This window comes from Lithobates pipiens, unplaced genomic scaffold (genome assembly GCF_037356315.1).
Source record: "Lithobates pipiens isolate NorthernLeopardFrog02 unplaced genomic scaffold, aLitPip1_a1.2 Scaffold_27, whole genome shotgun sequence".
NCBI classification, from domain to species: domain Eukaryota; kingdom Metazoa; phylum Chordata; class Amphibia; order Anura; family Ranidae; genus Lithobates; species Lithobates pipiens.
This window is the reverse complement of record NW_027507788.1, coordinates 36,322,292-36,348,358: the sequence shown is the minus strand read 5'-3', so window position 1 is coordinate 36,348,358 and position 26,067 is coordinate 36,322,292. Positions and strand designations below refer to the sequence as shown.

At 43.1% G+C, this 26,067-nt stretch overlaps 1 protein-coding gene across 2 annotated transcripts in view; it reads left to right on the top strand.

The window, feature by feature from the left end:
* Positions 1–26,067, top strand: part of LOC143933773 (cell adhesion molecule CEACAM16-like) — a 57,440-nt gene that overhangs the window by 997 nt on the left and 30,376 nt on the right. For both annotated transcript variants that reach the window (XM_077456777.1, XM_077456776.1), the window contains exon 2: positions 4,818–5,066. In XM_077456777.1, the coding sequence (XP_077312903.1) occupies positions 4,818–5,066 (249 nt within the window). The remainder of the gene's footprint in view (positions 1–4,817; positions 5,067–26,067) is intronic.

Sequence of the window (26,067 nt, the reverse complement as noted above, 5' to 3'; positions counted from 1 at the left end):
ACTCTGTGTACTCTTCTTGTCTGACTTTATTGGTTACCTATATGATGACCCAGTGTACAGAATTTTAATGCATTTCTGCTAATACAGCCTTCCTGGAGACTGTAATAGCTGAAACGCGTTAGTCTGTACATTGTGTCATCTTATATGTAGCCAACAAAGTTTAACAAGAAGTGTACACTGAGCTTCCGGCTTTATATGCCATGGTGTAAATATAATATATCCTTCTATCTATTTACTAATGCTAGCAGCATAAGAATTAAAATTAGTCAATGTTGATTGAGAGAGTGGAGTTTGCTAGCTTATATTTTAAAGCCCATCTCCAGAGAATGGAAAAATGCTCCCTTGTAGTGAGGATGTCCTGCACTGCAAGGGTCAAAGTGGTTGTAAACCCTTACAAACCACTTTGACCTACAGGTAAGCCTAGATTAAGGCTTACCTGTAGGTCCAAGAAATATCCCCTAAACCTACATGGTTTAGGAGATATTTACTAAAAGACAGGCACCGCTGTATACAGCGCATGCGCCATAGACAGTGGCGCGCAGGCGCACTATCGCTGTTAGCAGCATGCCGCTGCTAACGGCGATATGCAGTTAATGGCGGCTCCCATGCACATGCGCGGGAGTGACATCATTGCTGCTCCAGAGCTGTGAGTGGCCGGAGCAGCGATACCCGGAAGAAGATGGAGGCTCCGTACTACAGGGGACAGCGGTGACATCGTTGGCTCCTGTGTCAGATAAGTGACACATAATGGGCTACTATGCGATGCATAGTAGCCCATTATGCTTTACCTTTGCAGGGAGACAAAGAAGAAGTAAACCCATCAGGGTTTACTTATTCTTTAAATGTTTGTTTAGATCAAGGGGGCCATAAAAATTGTTTTACTTGTTTCCACTCCTCCAGCAGGCAGCTCTCTCCACTACTCTCCTTTGGTGGACTGTTCCTTAGTATCCTCACATCCAATGCATGATTCTCTAGAGCCAATGCAAGGCTCTACATCAAGGTTGATGACTTCAGAGGACCAAAAACCACATACAGTGGGGAAAATTATTATTTGATCTCCTGCAGATTTTGTAGGTTTGCCCACTTACAAAGAAATCAAGGGTCTATAATTGTTATCATAGGTGTATTTTAAATAATAGAGACAGAATATCAACCAAAAACCCAGAAAAAAAAAACATAATACAAATGTTATAAATTGAGTTGCTGTTCAGTAGGTAAAATAAGTATTTTATTCCCTATCAACTAACGATAATTCTGCCTCCCACATACTGGCCACATTATGTGCTCATGTGGTACACAGATAGTCCTGTCAATTTACAAAGGTGCTCCTAACGACAACTCAAATATCGCCACCTATGTGTGTCAACACTGCGCCGGCCCCCACCCTCCCCCAGCTGCCACTTGTGTATAAATAGCTTAATCAATCAGAAGGAAAATATAACCTCACACCTTCACTGTGTCAAATTAGTATTACCTTGTGGCGCTAAATTTATAAGGTCGGTCCCCCTGTAGACACCTCCAAACGTATCTGGTGGTAGTATACAGAAGGAACTTTCCAATTTTTGTTTAATTTCTCTCAAACAAAATATATGTATGTGTAAAAAACAGAAAAAATACAAGCATATAAATCACAAAATCAAATAACCTTAAATCACTCAATAAGTGTATATGCTAAAGATAAGTACTGTTAAATAGCACTTTCAATTGTGTCCATATCCCTTGAAAAACACAGTGTATCCAAAAAATACTATACAAATAGATGTCCCAAAAATTTACATATGTTTTTTAGCGTGAAAGAAAAAAATATTATTTGTGTCTCAAAAATAACAATTATTTTCTGAAAAATAGAAAAAAAAATACAAAAAACAAGTCCTCAAAAAACAAGTGTCCCAAAGAAAATCAATAGGCAGTGGTAAATCAACAATCAGCACATCCTTCTCCTGTGTACTTTCTTATGAGTGTCCCCAGATGATAAAAATCCTTCACCACACCAACAGTGACCCCCCTATAGATGGAGCACTCACCAGATGGAATGCCTAGCACTCTCGCACCAGGCTCAACAAGCTTTGCAAATTAATTAATTGAGGATCACAGGTGTCCAGCGCACAATATTCAGGGAGTATTCATTCCTCTTTGCAGATTCCAATAGAAATATTTCCCCAAATTCCTCAAAAAGAAAAACATAGGCTTCCCATGGTGTAATACTATAAAACAACTTTAATAGCACACTAAAAAGCCACTGAGTAATGCACTCACATGTAAAAAACGTGTAACAAGCACTCCAAAATCACTGCAATACTTCACATCAGCAAAACTTCACTCTTAAGGCATTGGTGGTTATAGTAGAAACTGGTTGCAGTAGCAGTGTCAGTGAAATCTCTCACCCCTCCTCCTGCTGTATGGTACCCTACAGCCAGACTCTCAGTGACACTCTCCCTCCAGTCCTATTCCTCGTGTCAGAGGCACACACACTTTCGCCTTGTTTGCAGAGTAGGTTCAATCAATAGTTGCCAGATAGCCACGCCCCCGACATGTTTCGTCATGTGACTTATTCATAGGGTTGGCTATCTGGATCACAGTCCCTCCTTTTATTATGATGGCAACTATCCCATAATAGGTGAATCTTTCGGTCACGCCCAACTCGTTATGTGTATAAAAGACACCTGTCCACAGAATCTCTTTCTTCCATTCAAACCCACCATTATGGGCAAGACCAAAGAGCTGTCAAAGGATGTCAGCGACAAGATTGTAGACCTGCACATGGCTGGAAAGAGCTACAAGATCATCAGCAAGAAGCTTGGTCAGACAACTGTTGAAGTGATTATTTGCAAATGGAAGAAATACAAAACAACCATCAATTGCCCTTGGTCTGGAGCTCCATGCAAGATTTAATCTCATGGGGTAAGGATGATCATGGGAAAGCTTGTGAAAATACATCTATGATAACAATTATAGACCCTTCATTTTTTTTGTAAGTGGGCAAACGTTGAAAATCTGCAGGGGATCAAATAATAATTTTTCCCACTGTAGGAAAGAAGAGGGTGCGAAGACTGGCGTAGTGGGAGAGGAGGATTGGGTAAGTGCTTTTCCTTAGACCTAAACAGGCATTCAAACCTTGCAGTGGGGGGGACAACCTGGAGTTGAGCTTTAAATTCACACGGATATACCACACTTGTTCACAACACTGTATATTCGTATAAAATGCATCAACTAGCTATACCCTGCATATATGACTGTCATGCGGCAATAAAGGACTTCTTTTTCAAGCATTTGATGGTCTGGTGTGCAACCAATTTCTTCTTCCCTGTATCAAGTCGGGGTTAGCACCTGAACCTATTGCACCTGATTAGTGTCTGATGCAGTGTGTGTGTTTCTTTCCTGGACATTATCACTATGCTATGGGAGGGGCCTAAAAGCTGCAACCACTACACACTGCCTGCAGAAAATTGCAGGAGGGGGCGGAGACAAGACCAGTCACCCTGCACAAGGAGAGAGGACAGAAGTGAGTGGTCTTTATTATACAACGTTTCAGTACAGAGGGATAGTACAGGAGGTGATTTATGCTAGATTTCTGTACAGATCTGGTAGAGATATAACAGAATGGGTAATTGGCTGAATGATCAGACTGAGAATAACTGTAAATTGCAGTTTTGTAAACAGGTACAAAGTTAGAAGCAATAAAGTAAATGCCTCATTGGGGTCCAAACAGGCATGTACTGGCCATTGGGACTATCGGGAGTTTCCCGGTGGGCCGATGGCTCAGTGGGCCACTCTGATGTAAGGGGGCTGGTGATGGGCCACTCTGATGTAAGGGGGCTGCTCACGGGACACTCTGATGTAAGGGGGTACTGATGGGACACTCTGACGTAAGGGAGTGCTGATGGGACACTCTGATGTAAGGGGACTGATAATGGGGCACTCTGATGTAAGGGGTGCTGATGGAACACTCTGATATAAGGGGGTGCTGATGGGACACTCAAAATGTATCTGAGCCAGTCTGGATGAAGTCCAGGGCCAAATTTCTGTCCCAGTCCAGCCCTGGGTCCAAAGGTGACATTAGGTGGCCCAGTAGACCCTTGATGTTTCCATGAAGCATAACTAAAGGCAACATTTATTTTTAGTTTTGGATAGGGTGGAAAGGGAATAGACCTGTCAGGTTTTTCATGCTGTAGTGTTCCTGCTAGGGAGATTCGCCCTCTCTATTTGTTTTGTTAACCATTATCACCAAGAGTGAAAGAAAATCCAAAATTTAGGGTTGTCACCAGAAAAGTAATAGAGAGGAAATCTTCTAAATATCTTTGTATTACTAAGACCGCGTTCACACTGATGCGACCGCGGGTCCCAGCAGGGGGTCTGATGCCTCCCTGTACACAGATTCAGGTGTGAATCGGGTCTGAATTTTTGCCTGAATTTACACCTGAAACTGAGCCAAAGATGCACAGAACCCTTTTCCTATGAGGACCGCGGCCTCCCGGAGCTGTGTTAACCAGATCAATTGAGAGCCAGTCACACTCTTCTGTCATATGAATTGGATGCAGGGAAATCCAATTTGCATAAGCGTGAATTCAGCCTAAGTCAACATTTTTGTTTCTCCTCAGCCCTTTTATTCTGACACTGATTTTTTTTGATATTGCAGATGGCCCAGAAAACGTGAAAGTAAAAGTCAACCTCTCAGTAGCAAGAGATCCTATATTAATTATTATCTTAGTTATATGCAAACCCCAGAGCATATACTGTATATCTTTGTATTATTTTGTAAATTATTATATTTTTTTCCCTTCAGCCCTTTTATTCTAACAAGCATTTTGTTATTGCAGATGGCCCAGAAAATGTGATTATAAAGACCCGACGGTCAGCAAATTTAATTTTATTAAAATGTTCTTCTGATTCTGTCCCACCAGCCACTTACCATTGGAGACTAAATGGGACAGATATAAAAAAAGAGCAGAACGAGCTTCAGGTAGCTCAAAAGGTGGCTGAGATTGAGGGAACTTACACATGTGTGGCCAATAACTCACTGACGCAGCTTACTGCCATGGATTCCATATATGTGAATGTAACTACTGGTAAGTAAAGGAATCATCGGCAATCAGAGCAGAATTATATTATTAAAACCAGTAGGTACAATATATGTGTTGCCCAAAGAAACACTGTTCTTTAATTATTTTTTATTTTATATTTTTTATAAATAGTCTTAAAGTGGGGTTCCACCCTAAAGTGGAACTTCTGCACTTCGGAACCCTCCCCCCTTCCGGTGTCACAGTTGGCACCTTTCAGGGGGTGCAGATACCTGTCTAAGACAGGTATTTGCACCCACTTCCAGGCATAGACTCCCACGGGGTGTCTATGCCTCTAACTGTCCCAGCGCGCTGTCTGCTGGGACACAGCCGGGTCACAGAGACAGCGCGGACCATTCCTATTGCGTTGCGCAACTTGCGAATGCTAAGTAGGGAACCAGGAAGTGAAGCCGCAGCGCTTTATATTTATTCTTGTATTTTGGATAGAGTGGTAAAGCTTTATAACTATTGTTAGGGTTGTATTGCTGTCTATGCCCCCCTATTAGGGAGATTAGTCCTCTATATTTGATCTGGTGACCATTGTTACTGAAAGTAAAAGGGAGGGTAAAATCAAAAATTGTGAGTTGCTACCAGAACAGGAATAGAAGGGAAATCTTGCACTGGTGATGCCTATTCTGGAGACCTCACTTTAGAGACATTCTCTCTCACGTCCTGTTGTGGCTATGATACCAAAAGTGAAAAAATCTCCCTAACTGGGAAATTTTTAAAAATACCTACTCTACCCAAAAATGGGAATAAAATGGAGTTCAGTTATACTTGAAGAGAAAGTATAATTAAAAAAAAAAAAAAAACATATAAAGCGCTGCATAACTTGCTGGCGCTATATAAATCCTGTATAATAATAAAAATAATATGACTCTACTCAAACAAACATGTATTCAAATAATTAAAATCATGTAGTGCTCATATACTGATGAGAATAAAGTGCTATAAGCGCAAAAAAGAAAATTCATCCATATACTCCATTTATCAGCGTATAACACGCACTTTCCCCCCCCTAAAATCAGGGGGAAATCGGGGGTGCGTGTTATACACTGATCCCCCACTATTTCTAACCCTTTCTGCCGCTCTCTGCAGCTTCCGGGTATTTTTGGAAAGCCGAAAGCCGACAAGAACGGGAGAGTGTGGCCGAAAATAGCCGAGAACGTCCGAAAATAGCAGAGAAGGGCCAAGTGCGGCCAAAAATACCCGAAAACCGCCCAGAGCGGCTGAGAACTACCGAGCGCCGCCGAGATACACAGGACATCCACTCTGTATCTCGGCGGCGCCATTTTTAACTAGTTGCTGACCGCCGGCTGTCAAATGACGGCCAGGCGGCGCACCTATTGTGGCAGGAGACCGTCATATGACGGCCTCCCTTTTAAAAAGGGAATGCTTGTGATCGTGCGCGCGCATCCCCGTTTCTTCGGTGGCGGCGTGTGACGGAGACCACCGAAGGGGGTGAACAGCCATTGGTTATGGCTGTTTACCATGTGATCGGCCGTGATGAAGTCACGGGCGATCGCAGATGGTCGCACCCCGATTGTGCACGGCGCATGTGCGCGATCGTGAGCGCGCTGCACGTGCACGTCGGTGGCGGCGTGTTCCCCGGGAACACTGCTCGTCACCGACGCTGGTAAACAGCCATTGGCCGGCTGTTTACCCACGTGATCGGCTGTGATCCTTTCACAGCCGATCACTAAAATGTAAACAAACCGCGGTAACGAGATGTTACCGGGTTCTCCTCCTCACACACCGATCATGTGTGAGGAGGAGATTGAGGTAACATCTCGTTACCGCCTACAGTACACATCAAGCACACTGATTGCCCCCCCTAAAGAGGACCTGTCACCACCCCTCATAGTACCTGTCAATCACAGTCCATCAGAGTACCTGTCACAGTCCATCAGAGTATTTGAGTACCTGTCACAGTCCATCAGAGTATTTGAGTACCTGTCCCAGCCCATCTGAGTACCCGAGTACCTGTCACAGTTCATCTGAGTACCCGAGTACCTGTCACAGTTCATCTGAGTACCCGAGTACCTGTCATGGTCCATCAGAGTACCCCAGTACCTGTCACGGTCCATCAGAGTACTCGAGTACCTGTCACGGTCCATCAGGGTACCCGAGTACCTGTCACAGTCCATCAGGGTACCCGAGTACCTGTCACAGTCCATCATGGTACCCGAGTACCTGTCACAGTCCATCATGGTACCCGAGTACCTGTCACAGCCCATGAGAGTACCCGAGTACCTGTCACAGCCCATGAGAGTACCCGAGTACCTGTCACAGCCCATGAGAGTACCCGAGTACCTGTCACAGCCCATCAAAGTACCCGAGTAGCTGTCACAGCCCATCAAAGTACCCGAGTAGCTGTCACAGCCCATCTGAGTACCCGAGTAGCTGTCACAGCCCATCTGAGTACCCGAGTACCTGTCACAGCCCATCTGAGTACCCGAGTACCTGTCACAGCCCATCTGAGTACCCGAGTACCTGTCACAGCCCATCTGAGTACCCGAGTACCTGTCATGGTTCATCTGAGTACCCGAGTACCTGTCACGGTTCATCTGAGTACATATCACAGTTCATCTGAGTACCTATCACAGTCCATATGAGTACCTGTCACCATCCCTTCAGAGTTCCCAAATACCAGTCACCAGGCCATCAGAGTACCCGAGTACCTGTCACCAGGCCATCAAAGTACCCGAGTACCTGTCACAGCCCATCAAAGTACCCGAGTACCTGTCACAGCCCATCTGAGTACCCGAGTACCTGTCACAGCCCATTTGAGTACCCGAGTACCTGTCACAGCCCATCTGAGTACCCGAGTACCTGTCACAGCCCATCTGAGTACCCGAGTACCTGTCACGGTTCATCTGAGTACCCGAGTACCTGTCACCAGGCCATCAGAGTACCCGAGTACCTGTCACCAGGCCATCCGAGTACCCGAGTACCTGTCACCAGGCCATCAGAGTACCCGAATACCTGTCACCAGGCCATCAGAGTACCCGAGTACCTATTTGCAGCCCATGTCTCATAGAATATACGTTGGGGTGTTTGCTTTCAAAAACGGGGTCATTTTGTGGGTAATTTCACTGTCCTGGTGGTCCAGGACCTTCAAAGGTGTGATAGATAGGAATGAAATGAGATGAGTCATTTATGCTCCTAGAACGCCTGAATTCGGCCTCTCTATGTGGCCAGGCTGTGTAAAAGTCCTACACATGTGATATCGCCATACTCGGGAAGAGTAGCAGAATGTATTTTGGGGTGTAATTTTTGCTATATACATGCTATGTGTTAGAAATATCTTATAAATTGACAATTTTGTGTAAAAAAAAAAATGTGTTTTCATTTTTTTCCACATATTCCAAAAACTTCTGGGAAAAAATTAACCATTCAAAAGACTCACAGATTATACGTTGGGGTGTTTGCTTTCCAAAATGGGGTAATTTTATGGGCAATTCCATTGTCCTGGTACTCCAGGGCCTTTAAAAGTGTAATAGGTGGTTGAGAAATGAGATGCGTCATTTTTACTCGTAGAACGTCTGAAGGTACTACATCAATGTTGGTGCTCTGTATGTGGCCAGGCTGTGTAAAAGTCTCACACAAGTGGTATCACCGTACTCGGGAAGAGTAGCAGAATGTATTTTGGGGTGTAATTTGTTGTATGCATATGCTCTGTGTGAGAAATAACCTGATAATATAACAATTTTGTAAAAAAAAATAATAATAAATAAAAGATCTTGATTTTGCAAAGAATTGTGGGAAAAAATGACAACTTAAAAAAACTCACCATGCTACACTTAATACCTTGGAATGTCTACTTTGTAAAAAGGGGTCATTTGGGGGGGTATTTGTACTTTCCTGACTTGTTAGTGTCTCAAGAAATGAGGTACACCTGATGTACTGAAGGCCTGATCAGAAGTGATCAATTTTCAGTGATTGGCACCATAGTTTTTAGACTCTATAACTTTCACAAAGACCAAATAATATATACTGATGTGGGTTATTTTTACCAAAGATAGGTAGCAGTATAAATTTTGGCCAAAATTTATGAAGAAAAATTACTAATTAGCAAAAATTTATGAGAGAAACAAAGAAAAAGGCATTTTTTTCACAAAATTTACGTTTTATTTTATTTATAGCACAAAAAATAAAAAACCCACTAGTGATTAAATACCACTAAAAGAAAGCTCTATTTGTGTGAAAAAAAGGACGCAAGTTTCATATGGATACAGTGTTGGATGACTGAGTAATTGTCATTCAAACTGTGAGAGCGCTGAAAGCTGAAAATTGGTCTGGTCAGGAAGGGGGTGTAAGTGCACTGTATTGAGGTGGTTAAATGGCAAAGCCACAGACAAGACTGAAAATGACTGACAAGGCTAAATGCAAAGCTGCAAATGACACTGATAAGGCTGCATTGATGGGCATTTAAATGTAAGTTTTTTTTCTTTTAAATTCCCTCCTAAACTTGGGGTGCGTGTTATGCGCCGGTGCGTGTTATACGCCGATAAATACGATATATATATATTTTCAATTAAAGTTTCAATTATCCTAGGTAGAGCATAAAAGACCTCAAGTAATGTTCGCTCAAAATGACAAATCTTCAAATGGGACATAAAATTGGTAAATGATATAGACAGAGCAATCCCAATTCCAAATACCGGTGGTGACAAAGGTTCTCCACATGTGCTTAATTACAGTCCAAAAGTTCTACATTTGAACCTTTGTATGTGCTCCCCCATATATAATAATGAATGGACGCTTACCAGATGAGGAGACCCCAAATGAGGTCTAGACATGCCTTAGTGGACTACACCCCCACTGTGGGTATGCAGGTAACACTCCCTTCACAGGATCCATATGTTAGATGTGTCAACAAAAAGATCACCCGATACTGCGGCCGGTTAGTTGTCATCATTCATTAATCACTTAAGCCCCAGACCATTTGGCTGGCCAAAGACCAGACCACTTTTTGCGATTCGACACTGCGTCGTTTAACTGACAATTACGTGGTCGTGCGGCGTGGCTCCCAAACAAAATTGATGTCCTTTTTCCCCACAGATAGAGCTTTCTTTTGGTGATATTTGATCTCCTCTGCGGTTTTAATTTTTTGCGCTATAAACAAAAAAAGAAAAAACATATTTTTTCCTCAGTATAGGCCGATACATATTCTTTGACATATTTTTTGTAAAAAAAAAAAAATCGCAAAAAGCATTTATTTATTGGTTTGCACAAAAGTTTTTGCGTCTACAAAACAGGGGATAGTTAATGGCATTTTTATAATTTTTTTTTTAGCTAGTGATGGCAGCGATCAGCAATTTTTATTGTGACTGCGACATTATGGTGAACACATCGGACAATTTTGACACATTTTTGGGACCATTGGCATTAATACAGCGACCAATGCTATAAAATTGCATCGATTACTGTAAAAATGTCACTGGCAGTGAAGGGGTAAACCACAAGGGGGAGGGGGGGTGGTTAAGTGTGTCCTAGGGAGTAGGGATGGCCGAACTGTTGGTCGGTTCGCGGCGAATTCGCCCTGCGGACATATGTGTTTACAGCGTGAAAGAACTTTGACCCATGATGACACATCAATCATGGGGTACAGGACAGCCAATTGAGACATTTCAGCACATGGACAATTGGACATTCCCCCTACCTTATAAATAGACCTGATCTGGCGGCCATTTTACATTCTGTCTTATGTCAGTTTAGGGACAGGACGCTGTGTGGAGCAGGGAGAGACTGTAGTGACACAAATCGCTAGCTATTAGGTCTACAAAATTCCTTTTTAAGGACTGGTATAGGTGTACAGTATATAGGGTTCTGGTGCACTGCTGTGCTGGTGATTGCTGAGTGCACTGCTGACTGATTCTGCAGCTGTCTTTTGTCAGTGTAGGGACAGGATGCTGTGTGGAGCAGGGACAGTCAGTTTAATCACTAGCTATTACTATTAGGTCCACAAAAGTCATTTTAAGGACTGGTATAGGTGTACAGTATATAGGGTTGTACACGTATAATATACTTTCTTCCAAATATAGAAAGAATATTATACTTGACTGCTGCCCAATTCTGCAGCTGTCTTTTATCAGTGTAGAGACTGAGGGACAGTCTGCAAATCACTAGCTACTAGGTCCACAAAGGTCCTTGTAAGGACTGGTATAGGTGTACAATACAGTATATAGGGTTGTGGTGCACTGCTGCTGACTGCTGCCCTATTCTGCAGCAATCTTTTATCAGTGTAGGGACTGAGGGACAGTCTGCAAATCACTAGCTACTAGGTCCACAAAGGTCCTTTTAAGTACTGGTATAGGTGTACTATTTGGTGTGCAGTATATAGGTGTGTAATACACGTATAAAATACTTGCACATATAGAAAGCATAGTATAGTGCATTTCCACTGTGCAGCATTGTGACTGCTGAGCGGTTCTGCAGCGATACTACAAAGAGTGACAAACGCAATAAAAAAAGTATTATAACTAGTGTGATAGACCAGTGGCCCCCAAAAACAACAGATTGAAGCGGGGTGTTACTGTATATACCTTCTTCCACATACATACTGCACTTCTCTAGAGACTTTTGTCACAGGGTCATTTAAAAAATGACAGGCAGAGGAAGAGGCAGGCCCTTCCACAGGGGTGGTAGGGGTAGGGCAGGAGAAACAGGCTTGAGCCAAAGTGGCAAATTGCAGAAGGTGCGTACGATTATGTCAAAGGACGCACCAGACTTGGTTGAGTGGCTCACTTAGCCTTACTCTTCTGCACCCTCCTCATCCTCTCGATCTGCACCCTCTTCTTCACTCTCTGCTATGTGCACCCCCAAAGACACTACCACCAACACCACCACCACCACCATATACCTTCCGCTTGAGTCACAGGAATTATTTTCCGATCCATATCAAGACATTTCCAATGCGCAGCCACTCTTGGCTTTGGATCAGGAAGAGGAGGTAGCAACAACCTCCACTCAGGAGTCTGACAGTACCCAGATCAGCTCAATGAGGAGGTTGGTCCCCGCTGTTGCTGCCTACTCCGAGATCTCTAATTATAGCGGTGGGGAAGGTGACATCGATGATGTGTCTAATGATGTCACGTGGGTGCCCACAAGAGAGGAAGACGAGGGGAGTTCAGAGGGAGATATGGACCAGCAAATAGGGAGGAGAAGCAGGAAGAACTTAGATTGCACAGGAGGGACAAAGCAGACTGCGAATGTATCAGGAGCAAGGTATCAACCATGTACGGTCACATCTGGCGCTCCCAGGACGCCGACACATGGCTCCGCAGTGTGGGCTTTTTTTTAACGTGTCAGCTGCTGACAATAGTGTTGCCATCTGCAATCTTTGCAGTCAACGCATAAGTCGCGGTAAGCTCAACACTCACCTAGGGATGACCGCCTTAAGAAGGTACATGAGCTGCCATCACCGAGCCCAGTGGGAGCAACGGAACACACAAAGCCACACTCCAGGCTCTCACCGTCCAGCCTCGTCTTCTACTTCTTCTTCTCCTCTCTCCTCACAATTGTCCTCCACTCCACCTTCCATCACGCCTTCCTCACGTTTTTCTGCAAAAAGGCAGGCTTCCCTGGGCCAAAGGTTCGAGCGTTAAAAAAATGATGACGCCGTATAACCCTCTTGCCCAACGGTTGACTGCTGGCTTGTCAGAACTGATAGCCTGACAACTACTGCCATATAAACTGGTGGACTCGGAGGCCTTTCGAAAATTTGTGGCCATTGGAACACCACAATGGAAGGTCCCAGGAAGGAAGTATTTCTCACAGAAGGGCATATGGCTATATGGCCATGTTCAGCGGCAAGTGAATGTATCTCTGGCACACAGTGTCGGTACCAAATACATCTGACCACAGACACGTGGTCTAGCAAACACGGGCAGGGAAGGTATATTACTTTTACTGCCCACTGGGTGAACCTTCTGATGGCTGTCAAGAATGTAACCTGTGGCACCCGTGTAGATTTGGTTTTACCGCCACGGATTGCATGCAGGCCTGGCTCTTCTTCTCCTCCTTCTACTCCATCCTCCTCCCTCTCCTCCTCGGCTGACTCCTCCTTTTCCCCTGCTAGCGTCTCTTCCTCTGCGCCGCCCAAGCTCCCTAGAACCTATTCGACATGCCAGGTGAGACATTGCCATGCTGTGCTGCATCTGTTGTGCCTGGAAGCCAAGAGCCACACTAGCCCTGCACTCCTTTCAGCTTTGCGTTCACAGGCAGATCAGTGGCTAACAATATTAAAAACAAAAGTTCTTGGCGCACAAATGGAAAAAACCTTTTGTAGAGAACGCTTTATCCAAATATTAGGTTAATTGTTGTCTCATAGAGGGCCTATAATTAGTCTCAATGTGCAGCTGCTAGACCACTTTGGACATGGTGGAAGAAAGCAGAAATTGAACCATCACAAGAACAGCGCATCAGAGAGACTCATAGTCTGATGTGAAAAGCATAAAAACAATTTATTAAAATGAAAAAGAAAAAAACTCAATAAAAGACGTCTGATCCTCCAGGGATCTTAAAACCTTTACATCAGTCAATCACGACAATAAAACAACAGTTGCTTGATGATAAATTAACCCTGGGATCTTCTACTCGTAACTTTGAGATGTTGGTAAAAACAGGGCTGTGTTGCTAGTGTAGTCTATTGTACACGTAGATTGAATGATTGTGGGTGATTATCTCCCAGAGGCAGGGGGAACCAGTGAAGTTCGTATATAGGTGTAAATAAATGGTTGGAACTGAGTTCCCAAAAGACACTCACTTTTGTTAATGGCTGGACTGTAGGGCTGGGGCACCGTCACGCTGAGCTGGAGGAGTGGAAGAAAAAGGGACAATCCTGCTCCCTGTGCTCCGGGACGGAGGTGCAGTAAGCGCTGAAGGATGTTAATCCAAGTTGGACACGAGGTGGCGTCCACCTTGTGTGTTGGAGAGGCTTGGAGCGCAGCGCTTCGCTTGCCCGAACGGTTGCGGGTCACTATTGGTCACGTGGAAGGCTCCGTAGCGAGGGGGGTTGTCATGCCGACCGGCCTGCTAACATGACTTTGATAAAGCGCATGCGCGCGAAACATGTTAGCAGGCCGGTGCTGGTGTCAGTGTTCTATATCACGGTGCTGGTGTCAGTGCACTCTATCACGATGCTGGTGTCAGTGCACTCTATCACGATGCTGGTGTCAGTGCTCTATATCATGGTGCTGGTGTCAGTGCACTCTATCACGGTGCTGGTGTCAGTGCTCTATATCACGGTGCTGGTGTCAGTGCTCTATATCACGGTGCTGGTGTCAGTGCACTCTATCATGGTGCTGGTGTCAGTGCACTCTATCACGGTGCTGTTGTCAGTGCTCTATATCACGGTTTCTGGTGTCAGTGCACTCTATAACGGTGCTGTTGTCAGTGCTCTATATCACGGTGCTGGTGTCAGTGCACTCTATCGCGGTGCTGGTGTCAGTGCTCTATATCACGGTGCTGGTGTCAGTGCACTCTATCACGGTGCTGGTGTCAGTGCTCTATATCATGGTGCTGGTGTCAGTGTTCTCTATCACAGTGCTGGTGTCAGTGTTCTCTATCACAGTGCTGGTGTCAGTGCTCTATATCACGGTGCTGGTGATCAGCTCCTGCACCCTCTTCATAGCCTGCCCTGACCTTTCCTCTCCTCCATTTCCTTCATGCGCTCCTGAGTCCTGAATTGTCAAAATTTCACAGATAAAAAAAGAATGCTTGTAGTTGTCGATCCCAGATTCACTTCATACATGTGTTATGTCAGTGGCCATGTGGTGGGACTATGTGTGCACAGCTAGTAAGTATTTTATGGCTGAAAATATGACCTGTAGGTTTTTAAAGTTCTCCTGCCATTGAAGTCAATGGGGCCCGCCGCGAACCGCATTTGCGGATCGCGTTCGTGAAATGTCCCTGTCGAAAGTTCGTCTATCTCTACTAGGGAGTGATTCTAACTGTCTGGGGAATGGGCTAGCAGTGACACAACACTGATCGCTGCTCCCAATGAGAGGGAGCAGTCGATCAGTGTCCTGTGACTAGGCAGAACGGGGAAATGCTGAGTTTACATTGGTATCTCCCCGTTCTTCAGCTCCGTGACATCGAGTCGCGGGTCCCGCGGGCATGGTCACGGAGCTCGCGGCAGGCGTGCACGTTGGGAAATTCAAAGTAACGTACAGCTGTGCCACCATGATATATCTGCAGGATGCCGTTGGCAAGTGGTTAACCAGGCAAAATTGCAGATAACCGCCATTACTAGTAAAAAAAAAAAATGCCATAAATCTATTCCCTATTTTGTAGAGCTTTTGCGCAAACCAATCAATATACACTTATTGTAATTTTATTGGATATTTATTATAGCAAAAAGTAAAAAATATTGGTATTTTTTTTCAAAATTTTCGCAATTTTTTGGTTTATAGTGCAAAAACTAAAAACTGTAGAGGTGATCAAATAGCACTAAAAGAAAGCTCTATTTGTGAGGAAAAAAGGACGTCAATTTTGTTTGAGTACAGCATCACACGACCGTGCAATTGGCAGTTAAAGCGATGCAGTGCCGTATCGCAAAAAATGACCTGGTCATTAAAGTGACACTTATGGCCCATACACACGATCAGAAATTTCCCCAGCAAAAGTCCGTTGTGAGCTTTTGATCGGAAATTCCAACCGTGTGTATGCTCCATTGGAGATTGAGAGCAGGCTCTCTATTTGCTGGTCGGAAAAAGTTCCGATCGGAAAGTTCCGATCGTATATAGCAATTCCGATGCGCAAAATTCCGACGCATGCTCGGAAGCATTGAACTTCGAATCGGCTCATCGTAGTGTTGTAAGTCACTGCGTTCTTGACGGTTGAAAGTTCAGAGAACTTTTGTGTGACCATGTGTATGCAAGCCAAGCTTGAGCAGAATTCCATCATAAAAACCATCCAAGTTTTTTCCAATCGAAATTCCACTCGTGTGTACGTGGCATTAGGCTCAATTCATATCTATGCATGGTGCTTGCCGCATTTTTGGTCACACGCATTTTTACCGTGATTTGCATTTCCTTTTTACACTGTATATAGCCAGTTGCTAAGGAGAGGGCCGGCGTATCCTTAACAACCAATGAGTCATCAGTTGTGATCAGGCTTCCCACTCAATGTAAAAAAAAAAAAGAATTGCCAGCTAGGCCCTTGGGTCTAGTATGGATTCAGAAAGGACCCCCATGCCAACATTTAAAAAAAAATGCCGTGGGGGTCCCCCCGAAGTCCATACCAGGCCCTTATCCGAGCATGCAGCCCAGACAGTCAGGAAAGGGAGGGGACAAGCGAGCGCCCCCCCCCCCCGAACCATACCAGGCCGCATTCCCTCAACATGGAGGAATGGGTGCTTTGGGGCAGGGGGCTCTACGCCCCCCACCCAAAAGCACCTTGCCCCCATGTTGATGGGGACAAGGGCCTCTTTCCGACAACCCTTGCCCGGTGGTTGTTGGGGTTTGCGGACGGGGGCTTATCAGAATCTGGAAGCCCCCCTTTAACAAGGGGGGGCCCGAGCTCCCACCCCCCATGTGAATGAGTATGGGGTACATTGTCGACGTCACCCCAGTCGTGTTCGTTTTTGTGGACCAGGAAGGACGGGTTGGTCTCTGCGTTGGCGTGTATCCGGCCGGTGCACGTCTTTGTTTTGAACCTGCTTTTAAAGTCTTTTATGTAAGTGTTTACGTTCGTTTTTAAAAAATTAAAGTCATTTGGTTTTACACTATCCGGAGCCTATGTTTTTCCTTATGTGATACCACGTCGAGTTGGGAGTGAGTGACAGCCATAACCCTATCGCGTGGAAGATTCGTGATCACCTGAGGAGGAAGTGTTATCCGGATACCCTTTGACTGCTGCTGCTTGTGGTGACCCTCTGTAACGGGGGGTCGCTTGGATCTGGTAAGGAGCCAATTCATTCATTCGGTGATGGGATAAGCACACCACATCTTTGGAGAAGATTTTTAATTCATGCATCTGTAATTCAGCTGTTTGGAACTTTTCTTCACTGCCGTACCTCATTTGAATTTTTGCTTCACTGGTGTTTGTTTACTATACGGACATTCTATTATTATTAATTTTGACACATGACTATATGGACATTATATAGAGTGTCTCTAAACACAAATATATATTCTTTTGATAGCCCATTTATGCTTAATAGCAAATATTTTTTTCGTATTCTCATTTTTATGGTTTAGGGGTTCATACACAGAGTTTGATATACTTATACTGTGTTTGGGGAATTCACATTATTCGACACGTATTTATGGTTTGTTTTTGTATTCAACTGCATTTATCTGTATATGGTTTACACTATACTTTGGAGGTGGTCTTAGAGACATCAGATACTAAGACCCACAGTGTGGGTCTGGCACTTCTATATACCCTAATCGTATTGGGTAGTTGTGGTTAGCGCAGTTCTTTTTTCTTTCTATTTCTGTTTGGTGTATTTTTGGTGTACATTTGAATTGCAGCTTCCGTTCAATATTATTGGTTTTCCCGTAGCGCAGTTTTATCCTCTTTTTTCCTACATTGTACCCCTACCCATTCACCTGGAAAAAAGTAGTGTAGTGTTAAAAAATACAGTAGAAAGTTTTTGACAAGTCTTTTATTAGGCAGCACTGGAGGTCTCTTCTGACTTCTCCACTCTCTTCTCCTTGCTCTCCGGTTCTTCTCCCGCTGTCCGGTGCCTTCTGCCGTGTTCTTCTGCTCTTTTTCCCGCTCTTTTGCCAGTTCTTGCCCGTTCTTCTCCGTCGTCTTCTTCCCTCTTTTCTTCTTCCGATGTTGACTCGATGCTCACTCCTGTTGTAATTCTGTGTGTGCGGTGCACAATGACTTATATAGGCATGGGGCGGCATCATCGGGTGATGTCTAGAAAAATAAATCAGTGCAATAACATAAATATAGAATAAAAAATAGCTGCTGCACACCAAGGGTCAAATTCCAAATCCCTGAACAAAATGCAGATACTAGAATAGTGCAGCTCCAAGAAAGACACAAAAAAACACTAAAATATTAAATGTCCATATCAAAATACAGCAATCCCAACAGTGTCTTCAGTGATGAGCAAACAATTGATACATGCAGGTGCTCATCACTGAAGACACTGTTGGGATTGCTCATTTTGATATGGACATTTAATATTTTAGTGTTTTTTTGTGTCTTTCTTAGCGCTGCACTATTCTAGTATATGCACCGGGTGATGTCATCCGGTGACCCGCCCCCTTATGACGTCACAGCCCAGGGCATGATGGGTCCGTGATGTCACAAGGGGGTGTGGCCCCATGACATAATCCGATTTCCATGCCCCCATCGTTATTTAAGAAGTGCAGGACAGCGGCGCAGACAGATCACCGGGACACAGCATCGGAGGAGGGTCGTCGGCTGGAGCGGCGACAGAGGAAGAACAACACCGGACAAATAAGACAGAAGAAGAGCGGGAGAAGAAACAGGGGGAGAAGAAAACTGGAGGATGAAGATGCGGGAGAAGATGGAGGAAGACCGGAGGAAGAAGCGGAGAAGAAGAAGATTTTTAATAAAAGACTGTCTACTTTTTTCAAGGTGAATGGGTAGGGGTACAATGTACCCCATACTTATTCACATGGGGGGGCGGGATCTGGGGGCTCCCTTGTTAAAGGGGGCTTCCAGATTCCAATAAGCTCCCCACCCACAGACCCCAACGACCACCGAGCAAGGGTTGTCGGGAAGAGGCCCTTGTCCCCATCAACTTGGTGTGGTACAGGAAGGGGGGCACTCGCTCGTCCCCTCCCTTTCCTGACCTGCATGCTCAGATAAGGGTCTGGTATGGATATTGGGGGGACCTCCACGGTATTTTTTTTTAAAATTTGGCATGGGGGTCCCCTCCGAATCCATACTAGACCCAAGGGCCTGGTATGGTCCACACTTTTTTTTCACAATTTTTTTTTTGCTGGCATTTTTTTTTACATTGAGCAGGAAGTCCGCTGACAGCTGATGACTCACCGGCCCCCTCCTTAGCAACCAGCTATATACAGTGTAAAAAAAAAAGAAATAAAAAAAACGCAAATTGAAAATCGTGGCAAAACGCGGTACTTGCATTTTGGATGTGGGTCCATTGAATTCTATTACAAGCAAAACGCTCCATTTTGTGGGAAAAAAGTCCCCAACCCTTTCCAAAAATGCAGAGGCACAAAAAAGTATTGATGTGAACATGTTCCATAGGAACCTATGTTAAAAAATGTCCCTGCATTTCTGCAAAATGCATCAAAAACGCATTAGTGTGAATCGAGTCTTAAGGTAATTTTTTTTTTTAAAATAACAAACATATCATACTTACCTCCACTGTGCAGCTCATTTTGCACAGAGTGGCCCTGAATCTCATCTTCTGGGGTCCCTCAATGACTCTCTCTGCTCCTCCCCGCATCAGATAATCCCCTGGGAAAAGTGCTCACCTGGGGGGTTACCTTGCAGGCGCGCCTCCCCCCCCCCCCCCCCCGGCAGCCCCGCCATTGGATTTCATTGACAGCAGTGGGAGCAAGTGGCTATGCTGCTATCAACCTATCCAATCAACAGCCGAGAACCCTGGGCAGAGAGACGAGTTCAAGGGTTCAGGTAAGTAAAACGGGGGGGGGGGGGTTTCACCTTAATGCCTGCTGCTGTGATTACTGGCCTGGAAGGAACCCACCCATGCTCCAGACGATGATAGACCAGAGCTAAATGTCCCTATTAGTTCTCATCACACTTTATGTGGTACACTTACCTTAGCCCACAGTAAACTATTCTTGCTATGAAAGGGCCAAATGGTCATATTCTCCTCATGAGCCAAAAATTCCCAATTCTCTATTACTTTCATTTTTAGATTTTTTTTATTGTAGTAAACAACATATGAAAGCTTTGAAGTTGTGATGTTAGTCTCTATGGGAAGTAGGATGGTTAAATTGGTATTGCTCTATTACAGACAGTGTTGCTAAATGCTGTATTACACCACCGAGATTTGTACAACATACTTTAGTCACTGAAGTTTCATTTCACCTAAAAACTGATTTGTTTTTGAAGAGTGTTTTTGAACAATTTTCTCACCATCTTCACATACCTATTTTACAAAATTCTTTAGCTGAAAAACACAACCAAGACTTTCCTATTGTACAGCCAAGATCAGACAAGATTCTAGTTGGTGATTCAAACCACTACCATCGCGCCATTACCAAAACATTCGCTCTGGGCGGGCTAGGCCTTCAACCTTTTGTCGAACAGAGGTCATTGATGCCTAAATGCTCAGTTATTTTTTAGCAGCATTAGAAATGTGTTAGCATGCCAAGAACGCTAAAACGAATTTGCATTAAGAATTTGCATTCACATAAATATAAGGCTTTTATGTGGTACACAAAAAATGTATACTTTAATGCTGTAATTGTATCTGACAATTACAACATTAAACAAATGTACTTCGTCAACTTTAGGCAGCAATGGTATCTGAAGGCAGAAGGCTTATTTTGTCAGTGAAGCCTCCAGCCTTCATGTAATCAGTGTCAGAGCTGACATAGTCATCACATAATCTGAAAACTCGCTGCTTGGCTCACAATCATTAGTGGGTACCTGGGATGCCAGTAACAAGATTTGAGAGAAAGCCAAGGCACTGTAAAACCTTGTACACATGGTCTGATTGTTGGAGGACCGATCGTCTGATTTTTGTCAAAAGGGTGTGTGCAGGATTGTGTCTAGCTAACTATTCGCAAATTGTCGTTTGACAAACACGAACATAGTGACGTACTATGAGAGTATAAAGAGGAAGTTAATTTCTCAAGCACCACCCTTTGGGCCCCTAATGCTAATTTTGTGTTAGTAGAATGGTGAGAGTTGATTCACAATTTTCAGATTGTACAAAACAAATTCCTTTTAAAATACGTTTGCCATAACTACATCAGTATCACCAACAAAGCAGCTTCATTATTATCCTATTAAAGAAGATGAGATGTGCGCTGCATTTCGACATTTTATCAATTGCCGCGTCACAAATGTTAATTCTAGATTACAAGTGGTAGTTTACAAGACCAAACTCTTCCGCCTCGTTCCTTGATTCCGAGCATGCGTGTTTGTACTTTTGACTTTTGTATGACGGATTTCTGTACTGACCATCCGAAAAGCAGATGTTGAGTTCACATCCAACAAAAATTTTGTAGCCTGCACATCCAGCTTTTTTCTGATGTAAAAGTCAAATCGTCTCTCGAATGCACCATATGTCCTGAAAATCCACAGACAGCTAGTTTTCAGACTTTTCCCTTCTTATTTTCATACTTATGCCTCATACACATGGTTTGATTGTTGGACGACCGAGTGTCTGATTTTTGTCAAAAGGGCGTGTGCAGGATTTTGACTAGCATACTAACTATCCGCAAATTGACGTTTGACAAACACAAATGTAGACATACTATGAGAGTATAAAGAGGAAGTTTATTTCTCAAGCGCCACTCTTTGGGCCCCTTATGCTAATTTCCTGTTAGTAGAATTTTGGTGAGCGCTGATTCGTGATTTTCAGATCGTACAAAACAAATGCCTTTTAAAATACATTTGGCATAACTACATCACCAGCAAAGCAGCTTCATTATTTACCATTAAAGAAGAAGAGAATGTGCGCTGCATTTCAACATATTTCATAATTTTGCGCGCCACGAATCTTAATTCTCGATTACGAACACTAGTTTACAAGACCGACCGCTTCTGGCTGGTTCCTTGGTTCCGATCATGCGTGTTTGTACTTTTGACTTTTGTGTGTCGGATTTGTGTACTGACCAAAAATCAGACGTGCAGCTGTCTTTCGCCAAAAATTTACTAGCCTGTCATCCAACATTTGTTGTCCGAAAATTGGAAAACAATTGTTGAAAGGAGTGTACTAACGGTAAGAATGTCGGACAACAGCCTGTCAAACGACAATCCCCTTCTGATTTTCGCATCGTGTGTACAAGGCTTAAAGGTCCTACTTACCTTCACTGTGTAGCTCGTTTTGCACAGAGTGGCCCTGATCCTCCTGTTCTGGGGTCCCACGGCGGCTCTCTCGGCTCCTCCACACAATAGCTAACCCCCTCGGGAAGCTCTCTCCCGAGGGGGTTACCTTGCGGGCTCACACCTGTCTCATACACTCTGCGTCCATAGACACAGAGTGTATGTCTCGGTCCTGCCCCCGGCGGCCGGGCATCATTTTAATTGATTGACAGCAGTGGGAGCCAATAACTGCGCTGCTATCAATCTATCCAATCAACACAGAGACCCTGTGGAGAAGAGGACGTTGGGGACGAGCCGAGCAGGTAAACTGGCTTAGGTAAGTAAAATGGAGGGGGCCGGGGGGCTCGTCACTGCCAGGTGTTTTTTTCACTTTAATGCATAGGATGCATTAAGGTGAAAAATCACGAACCTTTACAACCCCTTTAAGTCCTTGAAGGGAAGACATTTATTATTGTATCTCGCTAAGGAACATTGAAATAGGGATTATAGGCAGGAATGTTTGAAAGAACCAGTAACCAACATGTAAACCTCTACCCTGTATTCAGTACATAGACTAACAATATACCCAAACAAGCAAACAACATTTCAATTCTCCAAACAATGTTGGTGCATTGGGAAAACATGATTGCAAGTCCACTGCTGACATGCTTCACCTCTCCACTTTCTTGGACTTGGATCTAAGTACTCCTTTGCCTTCAATCGATTATTTAAGTCCAGGTCTGACTAGTACAATATAGTAATATTTGGATAAAAAAGTAACTGCTCAGCACCGGCGGGTAGGCCTTGCTTTTCGAGTTTTCATTTTAAGTTTTGCTGGTGGGTTTTAGGTTTTGGGCAGATGTTGTTGGGTTGAAATACCTATTGGCTTCTTAAATACTCAGAATTCAGAACACTTTATTGATCCTAAAGGGAAATTATTGAAGTGGTAGTGTATATTTAGTGGACTCCAGAAATTAGAGTTGTATTTTTGATCACCCCTGCCATGTTCCTGTTTTACCAAGAGAAATCTCAGTCCTTCAGCTGCAATCTATGAAGTGTAACATCAATTAAAAAGCCAACATAAAGAGTGAGAGCCATTCTTCAAGTGACTCTGTTGCTATCCTAATACGTATCATGCAGTTAAATAGGCTGAATACTTACCAGTCCAGCGACTGATGAAGATAATCTTCACTCACTAAGCAAACTGTAATGCTGATGGTGATTTAAGTACCGTATTTATCGGGCGTATGACACGCACATTCATTTTAAGAGGGAATTTTCAGGAAAAAAAAATCATTTTAAATAAGGAACTTTCAAGCAAAATAAGGGTCATTGCCATCAATGCAGCCTGATTAATGCCCATCTGCAGCCTCATCAGTTCACATCAATGCAGCCTCACCATTGCCATCAGTGCAGCAGCCTCACCATTGCCATCAGTGGGCAGCCTCACCACTGCCGTCAATGCAGCCTGATCTGATTCCCATCTGCAGCCTAGAGGGGACAGGGAGGGGGGCGGGATGAACACCAACAGATTACATACAGTGAGAACCTCCTATGATAGACAGAACAGTGGTCCAATGGCGGCCCAGGAGACGGGACTTCCTATTACAGAGGACGCCAAATAAACAGGAGATTCTCACTGTATGTAATCTGGCGGCGCTCGTCCCGCCTCCCTCCCTGTCCCCTCCGAGGCAACTAAAATTGAAGTATTGGCGTATAACACGCACACGCTATTTGCACCCAATTTTCATGATGAAAAAGTGAGTGTTATACGCCAATAAATACAGTACATATTATTTTTAATTATTTGCATAGAGTGGAGATGGATTAGAACATCTGTCAGTTTTTAATTGCTGTCTGTGTCTCTGTTAGGGAGATTCCTCCTCTCTATTTGTCCTGTTTATCATTATCATTGAAAGTGAAAGTAATAGAAAATTCCAAATTTGTGGCTTGTCCATAGAAAAGTAATAGAGGGGGAATCTTCCAATGGGGACATTGGTTCTGGTGACCTGGGATCCCCAAGAGATCCCCCATAACTTGCAGGAATTTTCTCTCACTTCCTGTTTTTACTATGGGACAGGAAGTGAAGGTAAATGTCTCCAATGGGACAAAAGGGGCAAAACGGGGTTATAACCCTCTCTTACTCTATCCAAAATGAAAAAAAAAAAAGTTTTGCATATAGTTCTACTTTAAACTGATTTGCCGATCCAGTTTTTCTAAATTATACGCTTGCGGTCTGGGGCAATTTCTAAATTTTTCAAATACCTGTTAAGATCAGCATTTTTTACTAGAAATGTACTTAGGACTCACAAACAGTATATATTTTCTGAAAGCAGAGCTCCTGGAGAATAAAATGATGGCAGTTGCAATTTGTTTGTCACATGATATTTGTGAGGCTATTTTCTTAAACTCAAATTTCCAGGAAAAAATACACTTGAATACATTTTAGTGCACACAAACACACAATTATACCCATTTTTATATAAAAGAAGATGTTGAGTAGAGTACAACATATCAAGATTCAAAATTGCACATGCCTGTGAAATGTCAACAAACTAATATTGTCCATAAGCAACACTTTAAAAGTCTTTACAGTTTAAAAATTAAACATGAGCTCTGACACTAGAATAATTGCGCTAAATCCAACATTCATGGTGATACCTCACACGTATGGTGCAATCACCATTTACATGTGCATGCCAGATCTATTTGCAGGTTTGCATTTGTGATTGCTGTAAAAAAATAAATAAAAAATAAATAAATAAATAAATATATATATATATATATATATATATATATATATATATATATATATATATATATATATATATATATATATACATATATACATATATATATATATATATACATATATATATATATATATATATATACATATATATATATATATACATATATATATATATACATATATATATATATATATATATATATATATATATATACATATATATATACATATATATATACATATATATATACATATATATATATATATATATATATATATATATATATATATATATATATATATATATATATATACATATATATATATATATATATATATATATATATATATATATATATATATATACATATATATACATATATATATATATACATATATATACATATATATATATATATATATATATATATACACATTTTATTTAAAGGGGAAGTAAACCCTGATGAGTTTACTTCCTCTTTCATTCCCTGCAAAGGCAAAGCATAATGGACTACTATGCATCACATAGTAGTCCATTATGTGTCACTTACCTGACACAGGAGCCAGCGAAGTCGCCGCTGTCCCCTGTAGTCCACCGCATCCATCTTCTTGGTGGGGTCTCGCAGCTCCGTCGCTGTCATTCGGCGAAGCCGCGATGAAGTCACTCCCGCGCATGCGCACAGGAGTCGACACGCGCGGCAGCTCCGTCTTTGAGAATGCCGCACTCAGTGCGCCTGCGCACCGCTGTCTACGGCGCATGCGCCGTAGACAGCAGTGCCTGTTTTCGGGCAAATATCTCCTAAACCATATAGGTTTAGGAGATATTTCTTGGACCTACAGATGAGCCTTAATCTAGGCTTACCTGTAGGTCAAAGTGGTTTGTAAGGGTTTACAACCACTTTAAAGTAAACTATAAACTAAAGGCAAAAAACATGTACTTACTTTTTTACTTTATTTTAGTGTGGAGAGGAAGTTTTTTTTTTTTTTTTGCGGTTTGTACCCCTATTAGCTCTTGTAGACACGGTCAGACATTCCGACCACAAAATCCGTCGGATTTTGTCCGACGGATTTTGTCCAAAACTGGTGTTGCATACACACGGTCGGACAAAGTTGTCGGAAAATCCGTTATGACGTTATTTCGTTAAGACGAGACTACGTTCAGGCTAGTAGCCAATAGCTTTGGTCTAGGAATTTGATCTAAGCATGCGTGGCACTTTGTCCGATCGGAATTCTCTACAATCGGACAAAGTCCGATCAGATCATGTTGTAGGAAAGTTTTATAGCCCAGCTCTA